The 24,270-nt window shown below is 47.2% G+C and overlaps 3 protein-coding genes across 7 annotated transcripts in view; 2 read left to right on the top strand and 1 right to left on the bottom strand.

Moving 5' to 3' along the window:
• The first annotated feature begins 1,351 nt into the window (after positions 1-1,351).
• On the top strand, positions 1,352-5,838 carry SRSF5 (serine and arginine rich splicing factor 5). The gene is made up of 9 exons (XM_036383536.2): positions 1,352-1,487; positions 1,903-2,046; positions 2,223-2,293; positions 2,359-2,363; positions 2,510-2,600; positions 2,940-3,009; positions 4,302-4,375; positions 4,688-4,798; positions 4,949-5,838. The coding sequence occupies exons 2-9, from the start codon at positions 1,921-1,923 to the stop codon at positions 5,196-5,198; spliced, it is 798 nt and encodes a 265-aa protein (XP_036239429.1). The 5' UTR covers positions 1,352-1,487; positions 1,903-1,920; the 3' UTR covers positions 5,199-5,838.
• Positions 5,677-14,211, bottom strand: SLC10A1 (solute carrier family 10 member 1). 3 transcript variants are annotated; one of them, XM_054515115.1, is made up of 6 exons: positions 13,956-14,211; positions 12,363-12,925; positions 11,440-11,650; positions 10,302-10,480; positions 9,190-9,386; positions 5,677-8,127 (listed from the first exon to the last, which is right to left on the bottom strand). In XM_054515115.1, the coding sequence occupies exons 2-6, from the start codon at positions 12,764-12,766 to the stop codon at positions 7,961-7,963; spliced, it is 1,158 nt and encodes a 385-aa protein (XP_054371090.1). In that variant the 5' UTR covers positions 12,767-12,925; positions 13,956-14,211; the 3' UTR covers positions 5,677-7,960. The 3 variants fall into 3 exon arrangements, with proteins under 3 accessions (XP_054371090.1, XP_036239427.1, XP_036239428.1); XM_036383534.1 differs by having other exon boundaries at positions 12,363-12,909; XM_036383535.1 differs by having other exon boundaries at positions 12,363-12,805.
• SMOC1 (SPARC related modular calcium binding 1) overlaps positions 12,920-24,270 on the top strand; it is a 163,755-nt gene continuing 152,404 nt past the window's right edge. Inside the window, exons 1-3 of one of the 3 annotated variants that reach the window (XM_054515114.1) lie at positions 12,920-13,073; positions 17,926-18,094; positions 23,873-23,968. The gene's annotated coding sequence lies outside the window, so the exon portion shown is untranslated. Of the gene's footprint in view, positions 13,074-17,490; positions 17,514-17,699; positions 18,095-23,872; positions 23,969-24,270 lie in introns of those variants that run through there. The other 2 variants (XM_036383533.2, XM_054515113.1) reach the window with 2 other exon arrangements.

The raw sequence follows: 24,270 nt of genomic DNA, 5'->3' as shown, positions 1-24,270 counted from the left end.
CCAGTTCACTCTGCAGACAGGAGTGCTGGTGTTGACAGGAACAGAACAGCCTGTTCCCACGGCACCTGTTAAAGCACTGTAACTCTCTATGAAATTAGCACTCTTACATTCAGATGTGCCATCTAACATTTATCTTCCTCAGCAGGTTATGATCCACAGGGATAATCACCAGCATTGTCTTTCCTTGCTCAAAGTCCTCCCTGTACTAGAGATTTTCCCATCTGTGCATCATCCTGGCTTTTCTCACAGATGCTGCCTCTGCTTGGGACAGAAATGTGCATCTTTGGAACCCAAGAAAGAAGTGAGTGATGCTGACAGTGCCCTTACCAAACCTTTAGCTACATGGTAGCCTTTCTCATCACTGCATGCAGCAGAAATAACTTTCCCATTTTTGGAACTCTGCATGCTGTTGCAGTTTGAGGAGTGACTATGGGGGCAGTCATATAAAGCTATGATGTCAGCACCATCACGTGCTGTATTGTTCCAGGGAAACAGATGTCAGTGACTAAGCATGAAAAGGAGAAATTCATCCCATAGAGGTCATTAATAACAGACCCTGGGTGGAACAAAGATGGTCCCCAAAGGGAAGGGGTAGGAGCTGGGACTCAGGGAAGCATGGGACTTCAGATGACAAGTCAGGAAAATGCTATTAAAAGGATCATACTGTAATTATCAAAATGCATCAAAAGAGGCAGACTGGTGCAGCTGTAAGCCTGCTGGCTTTTTGTGTAAAGTCAACTGATCCAGCACTGCACAAATCTGGCAAAGAGGGTCACAGAGCTGCAGCCTCTGTCTGTACTGGAAGACTAGTGGGTGTATCTTCAACTTCAGATGTCTCTTCATTTCAAATACCCCTTGGGATAATCTCTTGCCTTTACTGCAGCCACCTAGAAGCCAAACAGATAAATTCTGCAGAATTATGTAAAATGGAGACAAAGCTCAGCTCTCTCCCTTGTCGCACACATTTGATTCCAAATGAGGATTTCAGCATATCAGAAGCTCCTTATATATTTTCCTCCCTTCACTCTTTGTTTATCAGTAGCCAGAAATGCCTGACGCAAGGCCTTGCCCGCACACGAGAGCGGCACAGGTTTTAGCCTGTGTGTATGGGGTGAGTAAAAGAGCCCCGATGGTCGTGTTCACCCCTCAGCACAGCTCTCCCGGCCGAGGCCCCCGGCACCCCGGGCTGTTTGTTTATCCCCGCTGCCGCCCCAACATGGCTCCGGCTGAGGGGGCCGGCGCGACCCCCCCCGCCCTGACCTGGATTCCCCGAGGAGGGGCGTGGCCGCCGCCTCCGCCAATGGCCGCGCGGGGCGGTGCTGACGCGCGGGGCCGCCTCCATTTCGCGGCGCAGCGCCGGTGTTGCGCAGCACTCGGAGTCGTCTGTCGCCCGGGGTGGACGTATCTGCCCGACCGATCCGCCGATCGTCTACCGCGCCGCACCGCGCAACCGTCCGGCTCGGCCTGCTCCGAGACCCACAGCCCAGGTTCGTAAAACTTCCGGGGCTTCCCCGCAGAGCGGAGCGCGGGGGAAATGAGCTTGTGCGGTGCGGGGCGCTTGTGCTGTGCGCCCGGCCGGCCGGCGGGACCCCGGCCGGCGTTGTCGCCGCTCCGTTCCGCTCGGAGCGGCAGGGTCTGTGCCGCAGGCGGGTGCGGCACAGCCGCCATTTTGTGGTAGAGCGATGGCGTTTGCTTTTCTTCTTCAGCTGGGGGGGGGCGGGGAAGCAGCTGGGCGGGGCCGGAGGCCGCGGTCCGGGCTCCTATTGGGCGGGGGTGAGGCGGTGTCCGCCCGCCGCATTCCCATTGGCCCTTGTCGGGGGCGGGGCCGGCTGGCGCAGTGCGGCAGCGGCGGCGGGCGGTGCTGAGTCACCGGCGGGCCTGACGCGCCTGTCCCCGCAGCAGGGTCGCGCAAACACAGCCATGAGCGGCTGCCGCGTCTTCATCGGGAGGCTGAACCCGGCCGCCAGGGAGAAGGATGTGGAGAGGTTTTTCAAGGGGTACGGCCGCATCCGCGATATCGACCTGAAGAGGGGCTTTGGCTTCGTGGTGAGTGCGCCCCCTCTCCCTTCCCCACCCCGTTGGTGCTCGCTCGCGTTTGAGGTTTATGAAGCTCCTTCGAAGGAAAATCATTAACGTGCCCACGAAGGCACACCGCGTGGCAAATCAGCATCTGCTCGTTCATTGGAGTGTAATTGTTTGGTTTTATTGTCTTGGTTGTGCAGGAGTTTGAGGATCCAAGGGATGCAGATGATGCTGTTTATGAATTGGATGGAAAAGAACTTTGCAGTGAGAGGTGAGGTATCTTATTTCATGGCTATACAACGTTGGGGATAAGGGTTGTATAAGTCAATTTGTAAGAGTCAATTTCAGTTTGAATTGTGTTATCAGTATTGGTCAAACTATTTTGGTTTTGTTTGGTTTGTCTTTGTCCTGAGAATTACAGCTGTGTACCAAAGAAGAAATACTTAAAAACACGTGTTTTGTTATGTGTTTCTCTTCACAGGGTGACCTATTGAGCATGCCAGAGCACGCTCGAGGGGCAGAGGCAGAGGGAGGTACTCTGACCGGTTCAGTAGCCGCCGCCCGCGCAGTGACAGGAGGTAAGTGCAGCTTTGAGCCAGTGCAGCTTAAAGAATGCTTTGGGCTCACCCCAGAGAATGTGAGCTGCAATGAGCTATTAAAAGGTGTTATTTGCCTTTTAAGTCGTTTGATGTGGCAGCAGGATAGTGAAGATTACAGAACTTCTCAGATATGCCTGTCATCCTTACGCTTCCTCCCTTAAGTACTTAATGAGTGCCCTAGATTGCTCCGGCCATTACATAGCTTAGGTTATAGTACTAATAATGATATGCTGATACTAGCTCTTACAGCCTTCGTTAATATTAACATGGTTGTATTGTATTTACTGATAGAAGTCAGAATTGTTTGTTTCAAAACAGAAACGCCCCGCCTCTAAGAACAGAAAATCGCCTCATAGTGGAAAATTTGTCTTCCCGTGTCAGCTGGCAGGTTTGTTGAAACATTATTAACTATTTTGACTTCATTTAATGGGAATGTAATGTAATTATTTTGTAAAACAATTAATTAAATTGAAACCTAATTTATTAAAATGCTTATGTAATTTATATGATTTTTAGTAATGTAACTTAAATATTTTGAATGAAAGCTAGTTAATGTTAATTCATAATAATAATACATTTATATGTTTGAGGATATATATTTATTTTTTTCTTGTTTTTAAAATCCATTTTAACCACATATTAAACCCTTTATTTGCCAGCCTATCTGTGTCGTTGGCCTTATGACGAGGAGTGCCTGTGGGTTATCCTAATCGTTCTGTCTTGGTCACTCTTGGTCGGGCCTGGTTGACTTTCCAGTCAGCTCCTACAATGTCACTTGGCCACCTCTAGATCTGTGTTTGCCGGTCTAGACGTAATCGATGCACTCCTTAAAGTGCCACATTGCAGCGGTCCCAGAGCGTTAACGAGATCTGATTCCTAAGTTGAGAGCTGTTCTTCCTGTAACGCTTCCGAATAACGAGGTCCTGGTCGAAAAGAGTTGAAAGATTGGAAATTAGGTGGTCGTTGGAATCCTGATCGCAGTAAAGTGGTCCTTGGTGCCATCAAGCATAGAGAATGGATCCATCCATAGTCTCCTGATAGGGAGGGCAGTGCGATTAATGGCTTCCATCGACTGGGTAGTGTTCGGCAAGTGGGTGGCGAAGAGCCAGTCGGGCATATGTCATGACGGTATCTCCGGTCGCTTAATGCAGTTTGCTGCTTGGCTAGCCTAGGGAAATGTTTATAAAGGTAAAGTAAACTATATTTTTAATGACATATGGGGCACAAAATAATTGGTGTTATGTAAATGTAATTTTGTATTCGTATAAGACTTGTAATGTAAATGGAGACTGAAATAGTCCAAAAAATATATGGGTAGCATTTCAAAGTCAATTCAGTAGATATAAAAATGTGCTTTTTATTTCTTTTTTCTCTCTCTTTCTTTCTCTTTGCTACTTAATCTATAAAATCATTTTAGACTAATACTTACCCTAATGTTAAGACCCTTTTATTAGCATTTTGCTTAAAGCAATATGCTTTTCTCATTTATTTCGTGCCCTGATACAGATCGTGATACAGATAATGCAATTTTGATTACAAGTATGGCAGTTGCCATGTTTGTGATTTATCTAACGACTTCTCTTTCAGTAGTCATAAGTTTCTTTTGTTTGCTTTAAGCTACTTTTGTATAAGTAAATGTTCATTTCACTTCTTTGCGTAACAAAAGTGGTCTTGTGTTAGGATCTCAAAGACTTCATGAGGCAAGCCGGGGAAGTAACCTTTGCAGATGCACACAGACCTAAGTTAAATGAAGGGTAAGCCTATCAAGTGATCTCTTGAAAGCTGTAGAGTAACCTGGATATGTAATATTCGGGGAGGGAAGCTGGCTACTTTCAGTGTCAGCAGCTGTTCATGGCTTAATTTGCTACCCTTTGAAAATGTATGTGGGAAATGTTTGGGAAGGGGAATTTTTCATGCTTCAGTGATGACAAGGGATAATTACGCTGAGCAGTGTAGGTTTTGGGGTTTTGTTTGTTTGGTTTTTTCCCAGTGTAAATTTTGCTTTTATTGGTAACTACAACCTGTAATAGTGAGCCTTATGTTTGGTTTGGTTTTTTTTTCCATAGGGTGGTTGAATTTGCCTCTTACAGTGATTTAAAGAATGCTATCGAAAAGCTTTCTGGTAAAGAAATTAATGGAAGGAAAATCAAACTAATTGAAGGCAGCAAAAGGCACAGGTACGGATTTCTACTCTATAATGGTTAAACATTCAGTGAGGACCTTTGGAGTCAGTGACCAGGCAGCCGAGCTGGAGGGCTGTGGAGTGCCTGGTTGGGGCTGTGGGGTTCCGTGGCTGGCACTGAGTGCGCTCCCCGTTGGCTCCTCAGTAGGTCCCGGAGCAGGTCGCGGTCACGCAGCAGGAGCTCCTCCGGCTCGCGCAGCCGCTCTCGTTCCCGCAGCCGCAAGTCCTACAGCCGGTCACGCAGCAGGAGCCGCAGCAAGTCGCGGTCAGTCAGCAGATCTCCGCTGCCCAACAAGAGCCAGAAACGGGCTTCTTCCAGCAGATCCAAATCTCCGTCATCCGTAGACCGGCAGAGGTCTAGATCGAGGTCCAGATCTGTTGACAGTGGCAACTGAACTATAAATAACTTGCCCTTGGGGCCCTTTTTTAAACCATACTTGCTAAAACTTGTGGTAAGTATGTGACTTTCTGTGGGAAAGGGTTTGGATGGGGAGAGGGGAGGGAAAGGGGAACTTTGTAGATGTGGACCATGGTGGGAAGGGTTATTGACTAATTGTATTAAATGTTTTTGATAACCCTTTTCTTGCTCACATTTTTTGTGAATGTCTGAAGTGTATAGTTTGTGTATATTGGCAGAGCTCTTTATAACTAAACCAGACAAATTTTTTTGTACTCTAAAGTCATCTGAACACTTAATTCTCAGTATCTTCAACTGTGAATAGCAACTAAAAGCATTAATGTCTCAGACTAATAGTTTTAGACATCTAAGAGAGCTCTCTATGTGCTGTACATAAAGCTTTATTTCAGAGGGTATTTTTTTGTGCTTTTGAGACATTGTTTCAGCTATAGGTCAGCAGATTAAGTGCTGGTCGGTACTGGTAATAAAACTTTATTTTAAAATATTTTCATTTAATAAGACTTGCACTACAATAAGAAAATGCCCATTTCACTGCCCTGTGGTAATAATATTCTAAAAAGCACTCTTATTTCTTGATACCTAAGAATAAAATAGTTCAAATAAAGTATAAAGAAACATTTCTGCTTCTAGTTTGTTTCTTGTTGTTAATAAAGTGGTTGTGACTGTGTTAAAATGTTTCCTAAAGGTGGAGCTGTGCCAAAGTGATAACTGTTTTGGACAGGGATGAGAATTAGCATCCTTTTAAATACGTTGTGTGATGTCCTTGGATGTCTCTGTGTTCTGAAATAAGAACATGGATAATCAGGCTGTCATAGTTCATAGCAAAAAGTGGAGTGGATGAGTCATTTAGCTTTTAATGACTTGGGATAATAAGTGTGGAGCGTTAAAGACATACAGTCAGCATTCTTCCTTAATGTATTTGTGCATGTTTGTATGAGAACACTGAAGTGTACATAAACCATTTTTGTGAGCATTAGTCCTCATTCTGTGGGAAGAGGGATTTTTAAGTCAGTGGGTGGGAGTAATGCAGTAGTAGTACCATGAGGGTCTATGTTTTAGTGTTTGTGCCTTCCAGTGGCAGCAGTTCTCTGCAGCCCCTGTATTCTCAAGCCCTCCCCCACAAGAACTTAAGAATTAATTTTTTTAAATAATGTGTTTTCTTATAAAGTGCTTTACAAAGCTGTTCTAGTAATCTGTAGAAACCTTTAAAAAGATCTTTGTAGCCTAGGCTCAGATTTGGGTAGATCATAGGAAGTGCAAGGTGGTTCCTCTAGGAGCAAGGTCTGGCCTTGTGGGAGGTTGGGCGTTTGGCCTCTGCAGCCCTGCTGCCCTTTCTCGCTGCTGCTGCAGAGTTCTCGGGTGCCAGGCTCAGGAAGGAGGAGGAGCTCTTGTACTGCGTGGGTCTGTCTGTTGAGGTGGCAGTGTATTGGGCTGCCAGGCACACCTGAGAGCAGGCCTGGGAAGGGGGTAGGATCCGCAGTTAACTGGGTTGTTACCACTCAGCTTTGGGGAATGGGAGGCTTCATTCTCAGAGCCTTAGTGGTGCAGATGTTCATCCCAAGAGATGCCTAGTAAGAGGGCTCTGACGTGTAGGGGTAAAGATAGCATTCACACTCATCAGGGTTGGAAGGTCAGCTGTGTAGAGATCTTGAGTCGATCATCCTAACTTGGATGATGATGGGCATCTGTGTCCAAGTGGGACTTGGCTTCCACTGGAACCCAAGTTGCTGAAGGTACTTGATGGGATGAAAGGGATCACGGACTTCTTTCAGGCTAAATGTGAAGTATTACCTGCTCCATAAATAGTTGTTCCGAATTGTGTTTCTAGACCACACCGCTTACTTGCTGTGCAAGCAGCATGAACAGGTGCCTGCATTATCCCTGGGGAGCTGGCTCTTGTAATGATGAGCTTCCTGTTAAATTCCCAGGCTTTGCAGTATGGAGGCTTATGTTGATTCCTGGCATAAGAAATGACACTGTTTATTTATTGTAGGTTCTTGGTACAAACCAGTTTATTCTTAATTAAGATGAACTACTTTGGGTTACAAGGCGTAGTCTGGACATGGGAGGTGTTGATGCCAGTCTTTTCTGGTACTGTGTGTGTAGTGCAACCATACCTAGGTGGTGTCTAGAACAGGTGTGCTGTTGAGTTCAGTGACTGCTACAAAAGAAGGCATGTTTAAGGTTCATCTGGTGTTGGAACTACAGCTTGCTGTGCCCAAACTCAGCATACAAAGGCAGTTTGTAGCTATGATCATGGTTTGTGTGGCCCCTGCTCTGGGGAATCAGTGGTACCGCATAGTACCTGTTGGAGGATGGGAGAAACCAACAGCCCATGGGCTTGCTTGGCTGTGCATTTGATCTCACTGGCTTCTGCGTGGAGAAACTTCACAACTCATTCTGGGTCTGTAAAGGATTTACATTAATCTGCAGTGGTATTGTCAGGATCTGCTTCCATTATGTGCCAGCAGGACAGTTACAGGTAACTGAAATGAAGAACGGGAACTGATGTAGGCAGTGATTTTCTTACAGGTAAGACTGGGACAATCACTGGGCGTGTTTTTCAGCTTCTTAAAGGGTTGTCGCAATGACTTTGAAGTCACTGAAAGTCTCCTCTCTGGTCTGACAGAGTGAGGCTTAGTCTGGAGCAAGGTCTTTGGGGAATAACCATGGGTGCAGATGGCTCTGTGGCTGCTGTGAAGTGAGCATATCGATAGGTTTGACAGAACAGCTGGAGACCTATGAGCTGGCTGCAGAAGGTGGAGCTTGGAAGGTTGTGAGAGAAACTGCTGCAGAATCCATATATTGTTTTCCTGGTTTTCCACTGTTTCTGCAATGTCTTAACACTGATTTCATTTCTTGAGCTCTAAATGTGTCCGCACCTGCACAGATAATTTTTGCTGCATCTGAAGAAAGAGAAAAATGTGAGAATAGGCAATTCTGAAACCATGTTAGGGAAAGATTGTGACAACTACAACTAGAATTACTGGGTAATTTAAAACAAGAGGAAGGAACTTGGGATTCCAGCTGAAAGACTGAAGCCATTTTGTTTCCAGTCATTTATGACCCGGAGGCTGGAATACCACCTTTTTGTTTTAGTCTTGCTAGCACCTGCATGTCTGTTTCCAGTATCAACTCCTTTGCTCTGAGCACACCCAAGGATCCAAGTGAGTGTGTTTCCCCCCCACCATTAAGTTGTCCTCCAGCATAGCTATAAGATGTGGTGAAGTGATCCTGAAGCAGCTCTGTAGCAGCTACTCTGCTGCATCTCTTCCAAGGCAGTGGAGAAAAGTACTGGCAGCATCAGAGGGGTGGTGGGTGGAGGATCTCATTCAGCCATCTGTGCAGTCAGCTGAGCTTGGAATTAGGGACCTCCTGGAGTTGGAGACGAGTCTATTTCACATCTGTACCAGTATTGTATATATTTTAAAATGAAGTTTCAATCTCTTTATGTACTTTTAAATGTACTTTTCTAGCAAAAGATCCAAATGTTTTGTTCCTTTGGCTGCAGTATTTGGCAGTTCTGTCCTCTCAGGGAATCACTTAACAGCTTGAAGCAAAGCTGGGATTCATTGCATTAAAGAATATGTAATGTTTTTGTGTAGTTTTAGCCACACGCAAACACCTCTGTTCTTTGCATGTGCTCAGTGCCAGTCAGGACTTTCACAGGGTGTTCACTGTAGCTTAAAGCACCAGACTCTGAAAACCTGAGCACTGGTAGTTTTGATAGTATGTAGCTGTATGAAATATCCTGCTCATGCAAGAAGTCCATGGAATATTTCTAAGGTGTTCAGTTACCCCAGAATTTTTGACTCTGATTTGAATTTAAGGTGCTGGGTATGTAATCCCTAGTTAAAGAGCAACTGGATTCTGCCTTTATAAAGCAGTGATGCATTGGTGGTTACATTGTAAGCATGTATGGCTTAGCATGGAAAGTATAAGAACTAAAGGAACAAAGCTGTACTTGCCATTGGCTTGCTTTATTCTGTCATGGATCCGAAAGGCCAGGATGAGCAGAAATCCTTCTCCAAGCTGGAACAGCAAGTAGAGCAGTGGGAAGAAGTACAGGGGACCAATGATCTCTGGGGCACAGGCAACCTTGAGGATAGCTAAACCAAGCTGTACATTCTGGCAGCCAGTTTCCATGCACACTGTCCGTCTGCACCTGAAGGAGAAAGTTAAATAGATTACAGATTTAAATTGCTTCCAAGCAACTGAAATAGAGCCCTGCCTACCTTGCTGGTGCACTTCCTGTGGCTAAAAGCTGCTCTGTCAGGAACAATACTGCAGTCCCAGAAGGTTTTGCCTCCTGCTCCATTGGCAATGGGCAGAGACAGATCATGTTACAAATGTGAACTTTGTTCACAATGGCATGGGAGGCCTTGTGTCCTGCTCTGGACTCTGCAGCTTCCTGCAGAGAAGTAATCTCCTGAGGTGGTAAGAGTCCAACATATGAAGGTATAAAGACTAGAAGGATTCCTACCTGGTTTATGTAGGACAAGCAGGAGCAGGTTTTATAGGTCAGGTTTTCATTCTAAATTCCTGGGGCTGTAGCTGAGAATGCACTGACTGATTTGAGGTAGTAACCAGCTGGGGAATAATCGTGTCACTTGGGGTTTGAGCTCTGTTGGTATTTCTCAGTTGTTTTGCGTTTGGGTTTTTTCTTGGAACTAATTTTTTCCCCCCAGCTTCATTACCAAGAGCAGAGGGTGGTAATATGTTTAGCAGGTCACTAGTGGCCTTAAGCCAAAACCATCCATCTACTTGTTCAGTGAGCCTTCCATGGTGATCAGGTGCCTGTGCCAAAGACACCTGCTTAGCTATTCCTCCCCTCTCAGCTAAGCCAAGCAGAGGTTAAAGTAATTTCTCTTCCCACTCAAGCTGTGGGAGTCACTGGCTTGGGACCAGCTTGTACTGTGTCTGGTTGTATTCCTAGATCCTATTTTGGGTGAAGGGGTCAGTGTTCTACAGAAGTAGAATCCTAAAATTCAAGTTTTCACCATTGCTCTGCTAAGCAGAGCTGCCAAATCTCTCTGTTCCTGATGAGAGAGAGAGGGGAGGGAGGTGTGGAAGAACATACCGGTCATCAAGCTTGAAGGCTGCAGAGACAGCGTAGCCCAGCAGGAATCCAGTAAGGGGCATTAAGGCAGAAGTTCCCAGGAGAGGTGGTGACAAGACAGCCATGATACAGCTTCCCATATTGGCCACAGACAGAGCAATTATAGCAGCAGATGACAGTAGAAGCATAACTATCCCTGCCTAAAGTAAAAGTGATTGAGGTGTGGACAAGAGAGAAATCCCCAGCAAAATTTGCCTCAGCTGTTAGAAGCTGCTGCACCCAGTTCTCTGTCCATCACGTGAAGTACACAGAGGGCATAAGTGCCTTTCATGTACATACATGTTACCAGTAATCAACAAGAGACCATCCTGGGCTAGTACCAAGAGAGACCTTAAATAACCAAATACCTTTCTAGTCTATGTGCAAAATGTCTGCTCTTGCTGCGCAAGCTGCTTGTTTCTCAGGCATTGCTACTTGTCTCTGTCCAGGTCCCTTTGTGGCTTTAGTCTACCCCAAGCAGGTGCTGAGGAAACCACTTTACTCATGGGTAGAGCCTAGCAGAGTTCTTGAGTTAGACAATGGTGTATCTGGTTGTCTGGATTTCTGTTTTGCTGTTTAAATGCCTGATGTATAAAGGAGGCAGGGATGTGATTCCAGGCACTAAGTGGGCACTTGGTGATACAGTGGCTTCTGTTGGATAGGTATCTCAACGAATTAAGCAGCAATTTTGTGATTTGATTTTTGCTTTGTGCTAGACCTCTGAGAACAGTGGATTGGTTTTAATCTGTTTTGGGGTGGCTATTGGTTGGTTGGTTGGTTGGTTTTTATCTGGGTTCTGCTTTGGTAGCAGCAGTAATTGAGGGCAGTGCCTATGATGTTCATTAGTGCTGATGTAGTAAAAAACTTCCAAAGTTAAAACTGAAGCAAAAGGAAAATGTAGGAAGTTGGCTACAAGGTGTTTGCCTGGAAAAGATGGATGACTTCTCCTTGGGCAACTTTTTTAACCATTAAAGTGGTGAAGTGCTTGTCTTGAGCTCTATCCTCAACCCTTTCATTGATTGTGCCATGTGTTAGAGAAGTTAATATGTCTGTGGTTCTATTTTTGAGAACTTCCCCAAGGCCCTTGATTGAATGGCAACTAGCACAGGATACTTCTTACCTTGGTGATAAGGCCAGTGTACTGTGGTTTCTTCTCATTCAAGATGATGCCAGTGGCACAGGGGATTAGCATCAGCACCAGGGAGGTGATTATTCCTTTGTAAGGTACCTTGCCCTCCAAATCACCCTCATACAGTCCTCCCGAGTACAGGTACAGAAGCAGTGGCATTAATCCAATTGCCAGGACCATGGAGCATGCTGTCATTACAACACTGAGATGAAGAAACAACCCCTCAGTAGAAGAACAACACTTTTTAAAAATGGAATATGCTAATCTGATTACTTGCCTGCACAGATGATTTTAATAGAAGACTTTACCTTGCTTTTTCCCAACTTGTCTCTGAGATCTCCCCAACATCACTGTCAGATTGTAGAAGGATGTGATATGAACCAAGAAGGGAGAAAATGACTCAAGCTCATGCTGAGAAAGGGTATATACATACCCGTGACAAGGGTACAGTTCACATTTCAGAAATTCACTACTGAGAGAAAAAGTAATACTTTGTATTTTCGTGCTGTATCTTGCTTATTGCTAGGGTTTGTTGGAGAGTGGTGTTCTGCTAGTTCAACATTTCTCACTGATGCAGCCTCTTCAGGCAGCATGATCAGTGCACACAGAACTGCATGTATAGACACAGCATATATATATATATGCTCTATGTACTGCTACGTGGAGATGAAAACGTGTTCCTGCACCCATGTTATCAAGAACAGCATGTCAATGATTCAGAGAAAGGTACAAAGTGCCATTGTAAAACAGGGACAAATTAACTTATTGAGCAATATGGGTGTTTTAAAAATGTTTTGGATTTAGTATTTCAGTCTTTGTCCAGCTTCTCAGGGCCTCCTAATGTTGATTAAATAGTTTCTGAACCAGCCATATAACTAGATTAGCCTGGACAATGAACACATAGCTTTCCTTACCTGAGGTTCATGTCCCCTCTCAGTGCCAGGCTAAAGATGTTGGAGAGGTTTCCCCCTGGGCAGCAGCCACAGATGAGGATGGCCAGGCATTCTGGGGTGCCCAGCTGGAAGAGCTTGCCCAATATGAAGGCTGTCAAGGGCATGATGCTATACTGAGCCAATATGGCTATTGCCACACCTTTAGGTCTCCTGAGGTGAGCTGTGATCTTGGCTATCTCCATTGTACATCCCAGAGACACCATGATGACCAGGAGGACCACGATAAGGATTACATTCAGGGCTGTGTCCATAGCTTGCTGTCCAAATGCAAATGGTGGTGCCAGACTGGTCAGGGAGGTGCTGCTCTGCATGCAACCTGGGCTCCAAAGTTCTGGGCTATCAAAAGCTCCCTTGGTCTCGTTCATCCTGCTGAGGGGTTAGGAGGTCCCTTGTTCTGTAAGTGGCTGGGAAGGTGAGGGAAGAATTGATTCAAAAGTCCAAATAACATTAAATTAATGGAAGCAAAACATGAGCTCTCTTTCAGGACACCACTCTTAGCCTTCAGCACCTGTTGAAACAGAAATCTGCATTTAGAGCAATCAGCTGTGAACCCCATTCATTTTGGAAATATCCTGTGCAGTTTGTGTATCTTCTGCTCTGGTCCTCCACTTCTTCCAGCACCCACCCTCACAATGAGACAGCTGGTTGAGAGCAAGAAGAAGACAGCTCAAGGTGGGTAGAGAAGACAGGTAAAGATGGGCACTTCATACAAAGTAAAATGAACCAGAGCTCCTCTCATTCACAAGATACTGCTGAGGCCAATACTTGAAAACATGATGCATCCAGGGTACTTATATATACTTATTCTTCTGGCCATAAATGAAGCTTTTGATAGCGAAGTCTAGGAAGATATTACTATGTGGATGAGTAATTTCCCTAGTAAACTCTTAGGGGCCTTCAGATCTCTTTTCCTGATGTAAGTCTGCCACTGTCTAGAAATATTTTGGTTGCATATAGGAATTAATTCTCCAAGCCTTACCAACTTTGAAAATATTATTCCCTCCTTGGTGCTGAAGGAAAGTTCTGCATGGTAGGTACCTCAACTGACCTCTGCAGCACAAGGCTGGGCCCCATGGGCACAGCAGTGCTGCATTCAGGGCCTGGGGTGTTCTGCATTGTGATCCAGCTGGGGCTGCAGACATCACACAAACTGTCCAAGCAAAGCCAAAGAGGCAGCTGTTCCCCAGCCCAGATTGGTACCTGCCCTGTGTTTTCAAGGCTGCATGGCATGGCACACACTCAGTGCTGTGGTGTGCAGGGAAGCTGGTGCTGGGGCATGAAGAGGGACTGGAAAGGTGGCTGATCCTCCAGCTTCTGCAAGGGTGAACTGCTGCTCATCCTGCCACTGCTCCCTGTCCCTGGCTGTAATAGGGGATGGGCTTCCCTACACCTCCCATGCCCTCAGGTGTCATACTTCCTGATCCCTCAGCAGGTTTTGCCTTCATCTAAGGCAGTTATTGCCTTCAGATTGACCTTAGTCATCCCCTAGGTCAAGGGAGGGACTCTAGAAACAGAACTGAGCATGTTAAACCAGAGCAAAATGGATGCTGTTACCTTAGTGCCAGTGGATGCAGCTGCAGGAAGCTTTGGCAGATCACCCGCTGCTCCATCCTTTCCTGGCTGGGCTTGGTGAGCGGTAGTACTCTTCAGTCCTCCAGCTTCAAGAAAATCCCCCTTGGTAAAATCCCATCCTCTGCTTGCAGGGTATAAAACCTGGGTCTAAAAGAGCCTCACAGAGCGGGAAGTTGCTGTTCTTTGGTAGTTGTACTAACAGGACTGGGGAAGGGATTTTAACTGGGGAGATTTGCTGCACTATGGCTGAGCTCTAATTCCTTTGCTGAAGGGTATTATGACGCTGCAGTAGCATGTCCATTGCTCTATTCATCTGGTAGCTCAGCAGGCTCGGCCTCTGCAGCCCTATTGCTCTGGAAACATTGCTGGAGGCAGGCAGGAATGTCAGAGCTCCGTGTTCCTCCCCACTTGCTCTTGCTTTGGTTGGGAACTTTGTTTTCCAGGCTGGCAGCCAGGCCGGAAAAGCCAGCAACAACAGCTCAGGAGGCCAGCACAGTCTTCCCCATCGGGTGGGAAGGAGCAGTGCCTGTGGCTCTCAGTGGCTCTGCGCATCCATGCCCCTGGCTCTCCTACACCCTTGTGAGCACCACACTGCTCTTCTTGGACACAAGGGGCCCTTCAGTAAGTCACAGATGGTGCCTTGAGCCCCCTGTGTCACTGTGGTGGCACAGTAGTGCCTTGGCTCACTGCTGGGCTCTGGATGAGCAGGTGGGGTGAGGAGCCCTGCAGCACTGTGTGCATTTTGATTTTCTGTAGGCATCTGCAAGACTACCGGGCACAAGCAAGGGCTGCCCAAGTAGTACATGGGCAAGATCCATACGAATTAAGATCAAGTGCAGGAGCAAAGCCCACAGCAATTCTTTATCCCTCACTTCAAGAGTTTTTCCCCTGTGAACCCCCAGCCTTCCTAAAGAAATGCCTGGTTTTCACCATGTTTGTCTTTCAGCTGTGTGCTGAATTTTGTAAGAAAGAACGAGTCAAGCCAAGCAATAAAGTGCTTATAAAGTGCTACTGCCTCAGCAGCACCTCCTCTTCCCCTAAACTCAGTGTAGCTCAGGTTTTTAAAATGACAATGTTCTAACATTCTCACCCTTTCCAGGACTGTAGAATAATGTTTAAATGACTCTAATAATTAAAAAAATGCCTGTTAGTTGTACATTGTTCAAGCATTCCTACTGGTTCCTGGTAGTTAATGGAGGAAACACCACAGGAGCCAAGGAAGAGACTGGTTGAATAAAGTAGGATCATTATTTCACCCTGGCTCATGCTTGGACATCTAGTTATTTGACGTGGGCACCAGAGCTGGGAGTTTGCATTGAAGTGTGGCCAAAGAGCTGTATCTCAGCTGTAAAGCTGCTGCTCCCGGCGGAGGGGCCTGGGCGGTGGGAAAGGCTGGAGGAGGAGTGTGCTCCCACTGCGGGGCAGCGGGCCCGGGAGTCGCACCTGGTGCCCAAGGACCCGCCTTGCCTCAGAGGATGCGCTCGCCTTGCAGGAGCCGGTTGTTTAACCCCTGAGCAAAGCGTGCCCTTTCCGTGCTTCGGCCGCTCCCTGGAAGGGCTCAGCTCCTGAAAGGAAAACTCCCAGCTGCCCTTACAGTGCTGTCCGCCTTTCAGTGCGAGCTGAGGGGCGCTGCGGCAGCCGCGCCCGCGGGAGGGCACTGAGGGCTGAGGGGCGCTGCGGCAGCCGGGCCCGCGGGAGGGCACTGAGGGCTGAGGGGCGCTGCGGCAGCCGGGCCCGCGGGAGGGCACTGAGGGCTGAGGGGCGCTGCGGCAGCCGCGCCCGCGGGAGGGCACTGAGGGCTGAGGGGCGCTGCGGCAGCCGCGCCCGCGGGAGGGCACTGAGGGCTGAGGGGCGCTGCGGCAGCCGGGCCCGCGGGAGGGCACTGAGGGCTGAGGGGCGCTGCGGCAGCCGCGCCCGCGGGAGGGCACTGAGGGCTGAGGGGCGCTGCGGCAGCCGCGCCCGCGGGAGGGCACTGAGGGCTGAGGGGCGCTGCGGCAGCCGCGCCCGCGGGAGGGCACTGAGGGCTGAGGGGCGCTGCGGCAGCCGCGCCCGCGGGAGGGCACTGAGGGCTGAGGGGCGCTGCGGCAGCCGGGCGGGCGCAGCGTTGGCCCTGGCCTGGCTCGGCAGCCGCGGCGGGTTCTGCCCCGCCGGTGCCGCTGGAGGGCAGTGATCGCATGCCCGGAGAGGAGAGCGCACCGCCCAAAACACACCGCCCTAAGACTGCTTAGATCGCTTTGAGAGAGCAAGATATTCCAAATTCACCGGTACGGTCTAATGCAGCAGGCATCAAGCGATGCTTAGCAAGCCGGAGGCATTGAAGGAAGTGCTTAAAAAAATAATAAGAAAATGTATACGACTTTGCAGACTTCCTGTTGGAGCTCAAAATTAACTGTGTTGTGGATTTTTGTTGTTGTTGTTGTAAGGAGTTAGTGCTTCATGCTTTTATAATGCAGCTTCAGAAAATCCTCTGATATATATAAAATGGTTTATGTGCCCCTTTCAGTGGTCGGGGGCTGAAGTCCAATTTCTTAGTTTGCAGCTGGGATCATCATCTCTCCTGTGTTTTTACGGAATTTAACATAACTTGAGCTCAGTCTAGTGGCTGCCTAAAGGCCCTGTTTCAGCAGACGTGTCCAACAGGAGCAGTGGTGCTTGATTATGTCAGATTTCACACTGTTGGCCCACAATACAAGACATGCCTTTGACCTCTGCTGCCCACATTTTGCTCAGGTAAGATTTGTGAAAACAGTGGGAACTGTACTGTTATGTGCTTGGCTAATCAATTTGCTAATTTCTGTATGATTTTGTAGCACTTTGCCCACCACAGCCCTGCCCACATGTGGGCACTATGCTGGAGTGGGAATGGAACAAGGAGAGCTTCTGCAGAGACAATCATGACCTGGCATGACTTGTTCCAGCTGTGGCTGAGGGCTTTGTCCCTGCTGGAGACCCAGGGTGGTCTTGTCAATGTCAGCCAGAGCATGCCCCTGTTGGCCAGCAGTGAAAAAGAAGCTTGCTCTGATGCCTCTTCTCTGTCAGATGATTTTAAATTTGAGTTTGCTGGGCAGGTAGGCATTGTTTATACCCTGAGCAGTGTAGGAAACTCTATAGAAAGAAATTCTGCTCCCGAGAGCGTGAGATGCTTCAGTCATTTAGACCAACATTTTTATCATATCAGTGCACTGAATCTCCCTCTGAATTTCTTGAGCGAGGCTTTCCACCAGCACTGGGAAATACCTAAGGGCCTTGGTGAGTGGGAAGGGTCCTACCCCATCCTTCCAGTGGTGATACTACCTTAAGGATTTTAAGTTATTCCAGACAGAGAGCTCTGGGGAAGGGTTATGTGTATGGTAGGCAAGCCCAGGTTGCCATGGATTTCTGGCTGCTGTGATAGATTTTCTGTTTCCCCAAGGAACCTGTAGCAGTGACAATACATGGCAAAGACTGTTTTCCCTTGGTGGGAAGCAAGCTGCAGGTCTGGGGCAGAAACCCCCCTGCTGATGGGTTGAGGGGAGCACTGGGGGCAACCCATCTTCCCAGGTACAAAGAGTGTCTCTGTTTTTCCTACCTCTGTCTGCAGGAAGGGTGTCAGTGTGGTGTTGAAGCAGGTTCACCTCAAGGGCAGATTTTTTATGAAAAACTCTATAGAAGGAAGTCTGTTCGTGTCTGTGATGCTTATTTTTCTCTGTAGGAAGAGATATTTTTATTGTCCATTGTAGTTATTTACTATGTAATTAGTGGGTCTAGATAATCTTGAATGTTTCATTTCTTTAGGGACCAGATGTCAAAGACAGCTTCTGAAAAATTGGACAGCTTAAGTTTTCTTGCAACTTTGATAAAATGGTGTCAGCAGGACATTTCCCTAAACCTGTCTCCAATCTGTATAGCTTGACTATTGCTCTTAGCTTCAGAGGAGAAATGAACATTAACTACTGTTCTTTGACCTTTGCAGGGTGATAACTCTACAGAAAATGCTGTGTTCTCTCTGGGTCATGTGAGAAGCCTCTTTGGCATGAGCTTGTGAGAGCTGCTGTGGGCAGCAGAAGGTTGCCCAGTTGTTTGCCTAACTTCCAGTAGTGGATGCTGTACACCTACAAAAGGCAATTGCACCTTCAGCTAAGGTGAGTATGCTTATTTTGTATCAAAGCTTATATTTTAAGTAATTTCTTTCATTAGGTTGTGCTCAAGTTCTAACATCATAGCTTTAAACTGCTCAATTAGTGACATGCACTAGTCCTTCTTCCTTCTTCCTACATAATGAATATGAAGATTTAATACAGGAGATGGTTAGGAAAGTGGAAAGTAAGGAATAAGGTGCTCAGGAATAGCCAAGGATTAATGAAAGAATCCAAGACCCTCAAGCATGCACAGAAATGCTGGTGTGAAAGACTGGCTCCCACAGGACACTCACTGGGGTGTCCTGAGTGTTCCAGCCCAGGGGAGCACCTCAAGTGGGCATGGAGGACAGCAGGGATTCACAAGGCAGCACCATAGCTAAGGGGCACCTGAAACCATCTCCCAAGGGATGTTTGAAGCCTGGATAGTCCTGGACTGCTGGCCAAGCTCTTGTGACCACAATGCATCAGCAGAGAAATCATAAATAAGTATCTGTGTGTTCAGCAGCACTTGGATATGGGGACTTGTTTGTTTACAGTGTGAGCTCTGTGAGTGCTCAGTGCTGTGGCTATGCCACTGCTTTTTAGTTTGGATTGGTGCACTCCATTTACTTTGTTCTCTTTTTCTTCAACTTGTACTTGTTGACTGGACCCTGATTCAGTCTGAAGAGCCAGGATGTGCAGAGTTTATGGTCTTCACTTGCAAGGGAAGAGAGCTGGACTTATTTCCTTGCTTAGCATTGTGCTGTAAGATGCAGGCGAGCCAATTTCTGCCTCTCTTCCACCATCCTGCTAAAACTCCATTACTGCCTGCCTAGACAGAGCTATTGGCTTTTTTGTATGGTGCAGATGTGCCACAAAAATTTCAAGAGGACTGTTGAAAACCCTTTGCTAATTTGTACTTTACCCATCTGCCATCTTTGGCAGCTCCTTAGGCCCATGTGGGCTGAGGTCTGTCTAGAACAGCAGCCTCTGGGTGGCTAGATCCCAGTTTGGGTGCCAGACATATTCCTATTCCTCATGAATGTTTTGCTGCTGACTTTCTGGGCTGGTGGAAAGCTCGTGTGTTAGGCACTGCTGTGTTATTGGTATTCCTGTGGTCAGCCCCTGTGCTTGGGGCCTCTCCAGGCACCCAGGCAATGCAGTGCTTTTGTCTTGCTTTAATTAATTAGAGTAGGACACAACTATTAGCAGCGTGTTTTTGTTTCCATTTGTTCTGACAGCAACCAAAGGAAGCCATTATCTCTGCAAGAGGATGTTTCAGCAAGTGCTGTGGTAAATAAAGCTAACAGGATCAGTGCAAAGGAGAGGATCACATCCTCTTAAGGACAGCAATCAATAATCAGGCTGTTACATGCCAAATCCTTTCAAGAGACATGATAGCGAGTTCACACTCAGATCAGCCTTTAATCTTGGAGGATCACTGACCTCTCTACTGGCTGATATATTTCCCACAGTCTACCTGCTCTGTGACACAGGTCCCCCTGTAAGATATGCGGCAGTTCTTTCAGTGCCTTTGGACACAAAGAAAATAAATTGATGGCACCCACCTGCCCCTTTTGGCCAAGACATTTCTGTATGGATCAGGCTAAAGATGGAAGGCCAGGTCTGGGCTTCACACTGGATAATGTTTTGCAGCCTTCCCTGCTCCATGAGCAGCAGCAATGCTGAGCACACCATAAGGTCCTAGAAACTTTGTGCTCCTCTGGCCCCTAAGGCCGGGAGAGCAGCCTCAGTTTTAACTTTCCTGCAGCGCTTGGCTGCAAGCAACATTATTATTGGAAACAAAATGACACTGAAGACCTGTTCTTCATGCAGACAAATAAAATACTTAAGCAATGTGATGTTGGTTAAAACATCTTAACATTTTTTTGTGCAACCCTAGAGAAAAATTACTTCAGGGTGTTCATTCTTGAGATCTCCAGTGTTTCCTATACTCCTCATTTTAGTGTAAGCCTTTTATCTTTGTTGTTTGGTGCAAAGGTGTGGGCTTTAGATGAGCTACTCAATTCTATTTTTTTAAAAAAAGAAGTTTGTAGCCTTCAGGGATTTGCAGAAAAGTTTGAAAATGTGATCATAAATTTCAGGAAACCAGAGTGCAAGTAGGAAAAGCTCAAATGTTTATAATTTTCTGTGAAAAACAGAACAACATGCCTTGCAATTTTAAAGCTGTGATTCTCTGGAGCCTGATGCATAATTTTTGAGTATGTGGGGTTAGCAGTGCTGGAAAGGATGCTTTTCTCTCCCCAGATCATATTTTTCTACTGGGAATTTTAATTACCAGCTTTAACTCTTTCTGCACCTTTTTCTTGGCCGGCCTCCCCTGCAGCTGAGGAGCCTCCCCCATCTCTGGGGGCTTGGAAGGGCAGCCAGAGGTGGTGACAGTGGCCAGGATTCCTGAAGTGGCAGAGGCGGGGCCGGGGCTGCCCTGCCTGGTTGTGTTTGGCCACATCCTTCAGCCCTGCTGGACAGCAAAACCTCTCCAAGGTCTTGCAGCCCACTGTCCTCGTGGGGAAGGTCCAAGGAGCTCACCAGGGGCAGGAGCACCCCTTGTCCCTGCTCAGTTGCAGCCAGGGTGTGAACAGCTTGGCTTGGAGGATTATCTCCCACCTGCAAAGCTTGCTGTAGGGGTGTGATCTTCCCTGAGGACTCATGAAGAGCAGGGGCTCTTTCCTCCAGGGGCTTGTTTGCACAGCTGGTGACTCCTATGAGCAAGGCCCCAGTGTGGCCCTGCTCTCAGCAGGGCACAGAAAGGCACAGTGCCTTCCCAGAAATCCTGCAGGGATACAGCAACACTGCTGGGCTCTTCCCTCTGCTTCTCCCTTCCCAAGCCACATCCCTTGGGCACTGCTCTTTCATATTTTTAGAAAGCACAGTTGATGTTTTTCAGCGCTGGCTTTGCATGTCAGCAGCCATTGCACAATGAGCTCTCAGGGGCCATTTATTTCACAAGCCAGGGTCGAACCCTGTGACAGCGCTTTCCGTCACCTCCTCAAGAGCACTCTGGGCTCCAGTTGCTTCAAAATGGCAGCTATTGTTCAGTGTCCCATACCCTGCTTGAAACCAGGCCTCCCCCAGACACGTTTCAATAGCTCTTCTCTGTGATCCATTTATCCCCACGTGCTTTCGGGGAAGTGGGGAAGGGCTCATTCCTGTTTTAGGGGACCAATGCAGGCAGCCCCTTTCTCTGCCTCTCAGCTTTCTGAGCTTCTCCTAATTTAATCTAGTATAAGCCCCTTGCAGAGCTGGAGGATCTGGAGGCTGGCCATGCTCACTTTAACAAGGTCTGTGCTGCATGGGCACAGACCAGCCCATCCTTTACTGTATGATGCCTGCAAACAGGGAAGTTATTATTTGAATTTATAAAAAAAAATCAGCCCTCTGGATAAAGGAGGGCAACAATGAGCAGCACTTTGTTTTACAGCTAGAGGGTGACTGTGGAGACTGGAGGAGAAATTTATTACCTTTGGTAAAAGAATTGGCAAGACAAGTAGAAAACTTCAGGGGCTACAGGCTGGCTGGGCAAAGTCTGGATGCCCTCCCTCACTGGCTGGGCTTAGGTACTCTGTATGTTAATACGGTGTACCCATATTAACATTGTATAACCATCATTTTCCCACTAAAATATCTTATTTCACAGAGCTTGTTTCTCCACCCCTCTATTGTAAGCACCTGGGAGTCGTGTGGGTCCTGTGGAACCAACCTTGGCTAACCTATGCCACCTCTAACTAATCTTTCAGGGCTCTGACTGTTTTCACATTTTCCCAGCTGGGCTGAGCACCCTTCCAAATTATCAGTCGGTGCCACCCACATTGATTTATATTCCCTGAGAAATACAGTTGTAACCATTTCAATTACAAGAGACCTTCAATTACAAGGAACCATAAATGTCTCTAAAGTTGTGAAGAATTCCCCAGTCTGGGACCACATAATCCTGCCTCCCTAAATTTTTCCCATTATATTTTCCTGAATTTGCCTGCATCTGATACTTCAGCTGGAATGATGTATTCCATTCCATATGTACTTCTAGCATGTGCACACCTGCATGGCACCCTATCTGCTTTCCTTGACATGATGCCCATACTTCCAGAGTATACCAGGACTCTTTTCTCCCACTAAAGCTTCTCCCTAGGCAAGCACCTTTTTTGGTTTTCCTGTTCCTCCCTATATTTGCTCCTCCAGTTTGAAAATAAGCTCTCCATAACCCAGGATGTTATTTGTGTTTGTTTTGGGCTGGTTCAGGGCTTTGCTAGCAAAGAGGGCACAATTCTTGCAGGTTCTTAGGATGATGTGCTTTATTTCAGGCACAAGCAAACCCGTTGTACATAGCATGTGCAGCGCTGCATTCACCCACAGAGGTATATAAAGGGTAATGATAATGTTGCCCAGAAGGCTAACACATCAAAGGCCAAGGAGCAGTTAAAATGTATTACGAGCTGTTGGCAGAGATTGTGGGGGGTATTTGTGTGTTGCTGATTTGGACGGCCCGAGTAAATGAAAACCCTCTGGATTAATTGGTACACCAAAGAGGTTTAGAGGAAAAAGGAGCTGATGGAAAATGACAAACATGGGAAAACACAGATAGCTGTGTGTGCTGACCTGCTGTGGGGCACTGCTGATTAACTTGCAGCTCCCTACTGTGCCCTGGAAAACCAGGCAGAGCTGGGGGTGCCCTGCCAGCAGCTCACCCAGCACTTTGGTGGGAGCAGACTGAGCCCCACAGGCAGCATCTGCAGTGCTGCCATTCTAGCACAGCCAAGAGGGTAGTTAGAGGTTAGAGGTGAGACTTACCAGGTGTCTTGTGACACCTGGACACCACAGGACAAGAGTTTAATTACTTTTAATGATGTGGGGTGCTGGGGGAGGGAGAGGAGGCTGTGTGGTGCCTGGTGTCACAGAGTAACTGAAGCCGGGAACTTCAAAATTGATTTGCCACAGAATTTGCTGGCTGAATCAGATGACAATCAGAATTGAATGATACACTCCCATCTGTAGCAAGGACACCCATATTCCAACTATTGTTTTGTGGTTTATTATTGACATTACAATTTTACATAAATGGCATCTAACCTAAGTGTTACAGTGGCAGCCATATGAACTCCAATCCTACCAGCTCAGTACAAGCTAATTGAGCAGCTAGAGCAGGAGCACTCAGCACTCTGTAAGGGCATGACTTACCTGGCAGTGCCAGGTAAGTTATGCCCTTACCAACCACCTGCCCAGTGGTTGGGGCAGGTATCCACATGCTGAAGATAGTGGTAAGACTGGCCACTATCCAGTGGTTGGGGCAGGTAACCTCATGCTGAAGAAAGTGGGGGTCTTTCATACATCCACACTGAGGCTGCAGAAGAGAGTCCCTGTCTTCTTTCTGATCAGCAGCTGTGCTCACCAATGGGTTTCTAAAAGAATTGTGCCTAAGCCAACCTGCCACAACTTGTGCTGGTATCAGTGATCTCTCATCTGGACATCACATGGCTCATCCTGCCAAGTACTTCTTCTGTCTTGTCATGGTCTGACCTACTCATCGCTCACTCTGGTAGAGACACTTTTTTACTGCTAGTCTTGATGGGACACCTCCAATTTGGGTGGTTTTCTGTTCTGTTCTACCAGTTCCTCCTGCAGCTCAGGAGTTTGTTTCATTCCTGTACTGAACTCCACACTTTGCCTGTTTCTCTCTTGCAGACTTGGGGAATCCTTGTCACGGGAAGAAAAGCACAGAAGGTGGTGTGCCTCTGGTCACCTGGTGATTTACAAGGTCTCTTTCTTCTCTTGTTATCATTTCAGGGCATGGAAGAGGGGAAGAAAGAGGCTGCTCTAACTGGCAGGTTCTCCCAACTGTGTGTCCTTCTGGCAGCTGTGTGGGTGTGATGGGGATTGAAGGTAAAACAACACAATTCCAGAGGGGTCTTTCTCTTTCTTTTTCCTAAATATAGTTACAAGAAAACTAGTCAAGTAAAGCTAGCAGAAAGACAGAAAAGGAAAGCACGTTGCTGTATGCACAGGTAGGATTGCTCCTCTCCCCAGGACCTTGACCCAAGCCTGTCAGGCTCCTGTCTTGTCTCCCAGCTCATTGTCACAGATTATTTAAAACATGGCCCAGCTCTGCAGCCTCTGTCACTACCCATCTCACTGTCTTTCTGCTGGCAATCTCCTCTTCTGTGGGTGTCACAGGAAAAAATCTT

The sequence above is a fragment of the Molothrus ater genome, chromosome 6, assembly GCF_012460135.2.
Source record: "Molothrus ater isolate BHLD 08-10-18 breed brown headed cowbird chromosome 6, BPBGC_Mater_1.1, whole genome shotgun sequence".
NCBI classification, from domain to species: Eukaryota; Metazoa; Chordata; class Aves; order Passeriformes; family Icteridae; genus Molothrus; species Molothrus ater.
This window is presented reverse-complemented; position numbering and strand designations above follow the sequence as displayed.

Coding starts and splice junctions, on each gene's coding strand:
- SRSF5 (XM_036383536.2), top strand. CDS start 1,921: ATGAGCGGCTGCCGCGTCTTCATCGGGAGGCTGAACCCGGCCGCCAGG. Junction 3,010..4,301: donor CTTCCCGTGTCAGCTGGCAG/GTTTGTTGAAAC, acceptor GTCTTGTGTTAG/GATCTCAAAGACTTCATGAG. Junction 4,799..4,948: donor GAAGGCAGCAAAAGGCACAG/GTACGGATTTCT, acceptor TTGGCTCCTCAG/TAGGTCCCGGAGCAGGTCGC.
- SLC10A1 (XM_054515115.1), bottom strand. CDS start 12,766: ATGAACGAGACCAAGGGAGCTTTTGATAGCCCAGAACTTTGGAGCCCA. Junction 10,481..11,439: donor ACACTGGCCTTATCACCAAG/GTAAGAAGTATC, acceptor CTTTTACTTTAG/GCAGGGATAGTTATGCTTCT. Junction 8,128..9,189: donor CAGAATAAAGCAAGCCAATG/GCAAGTACAGCT, acceptor CTCTTTCTTCAG/ATGCAGCAAAAATTATCTGT.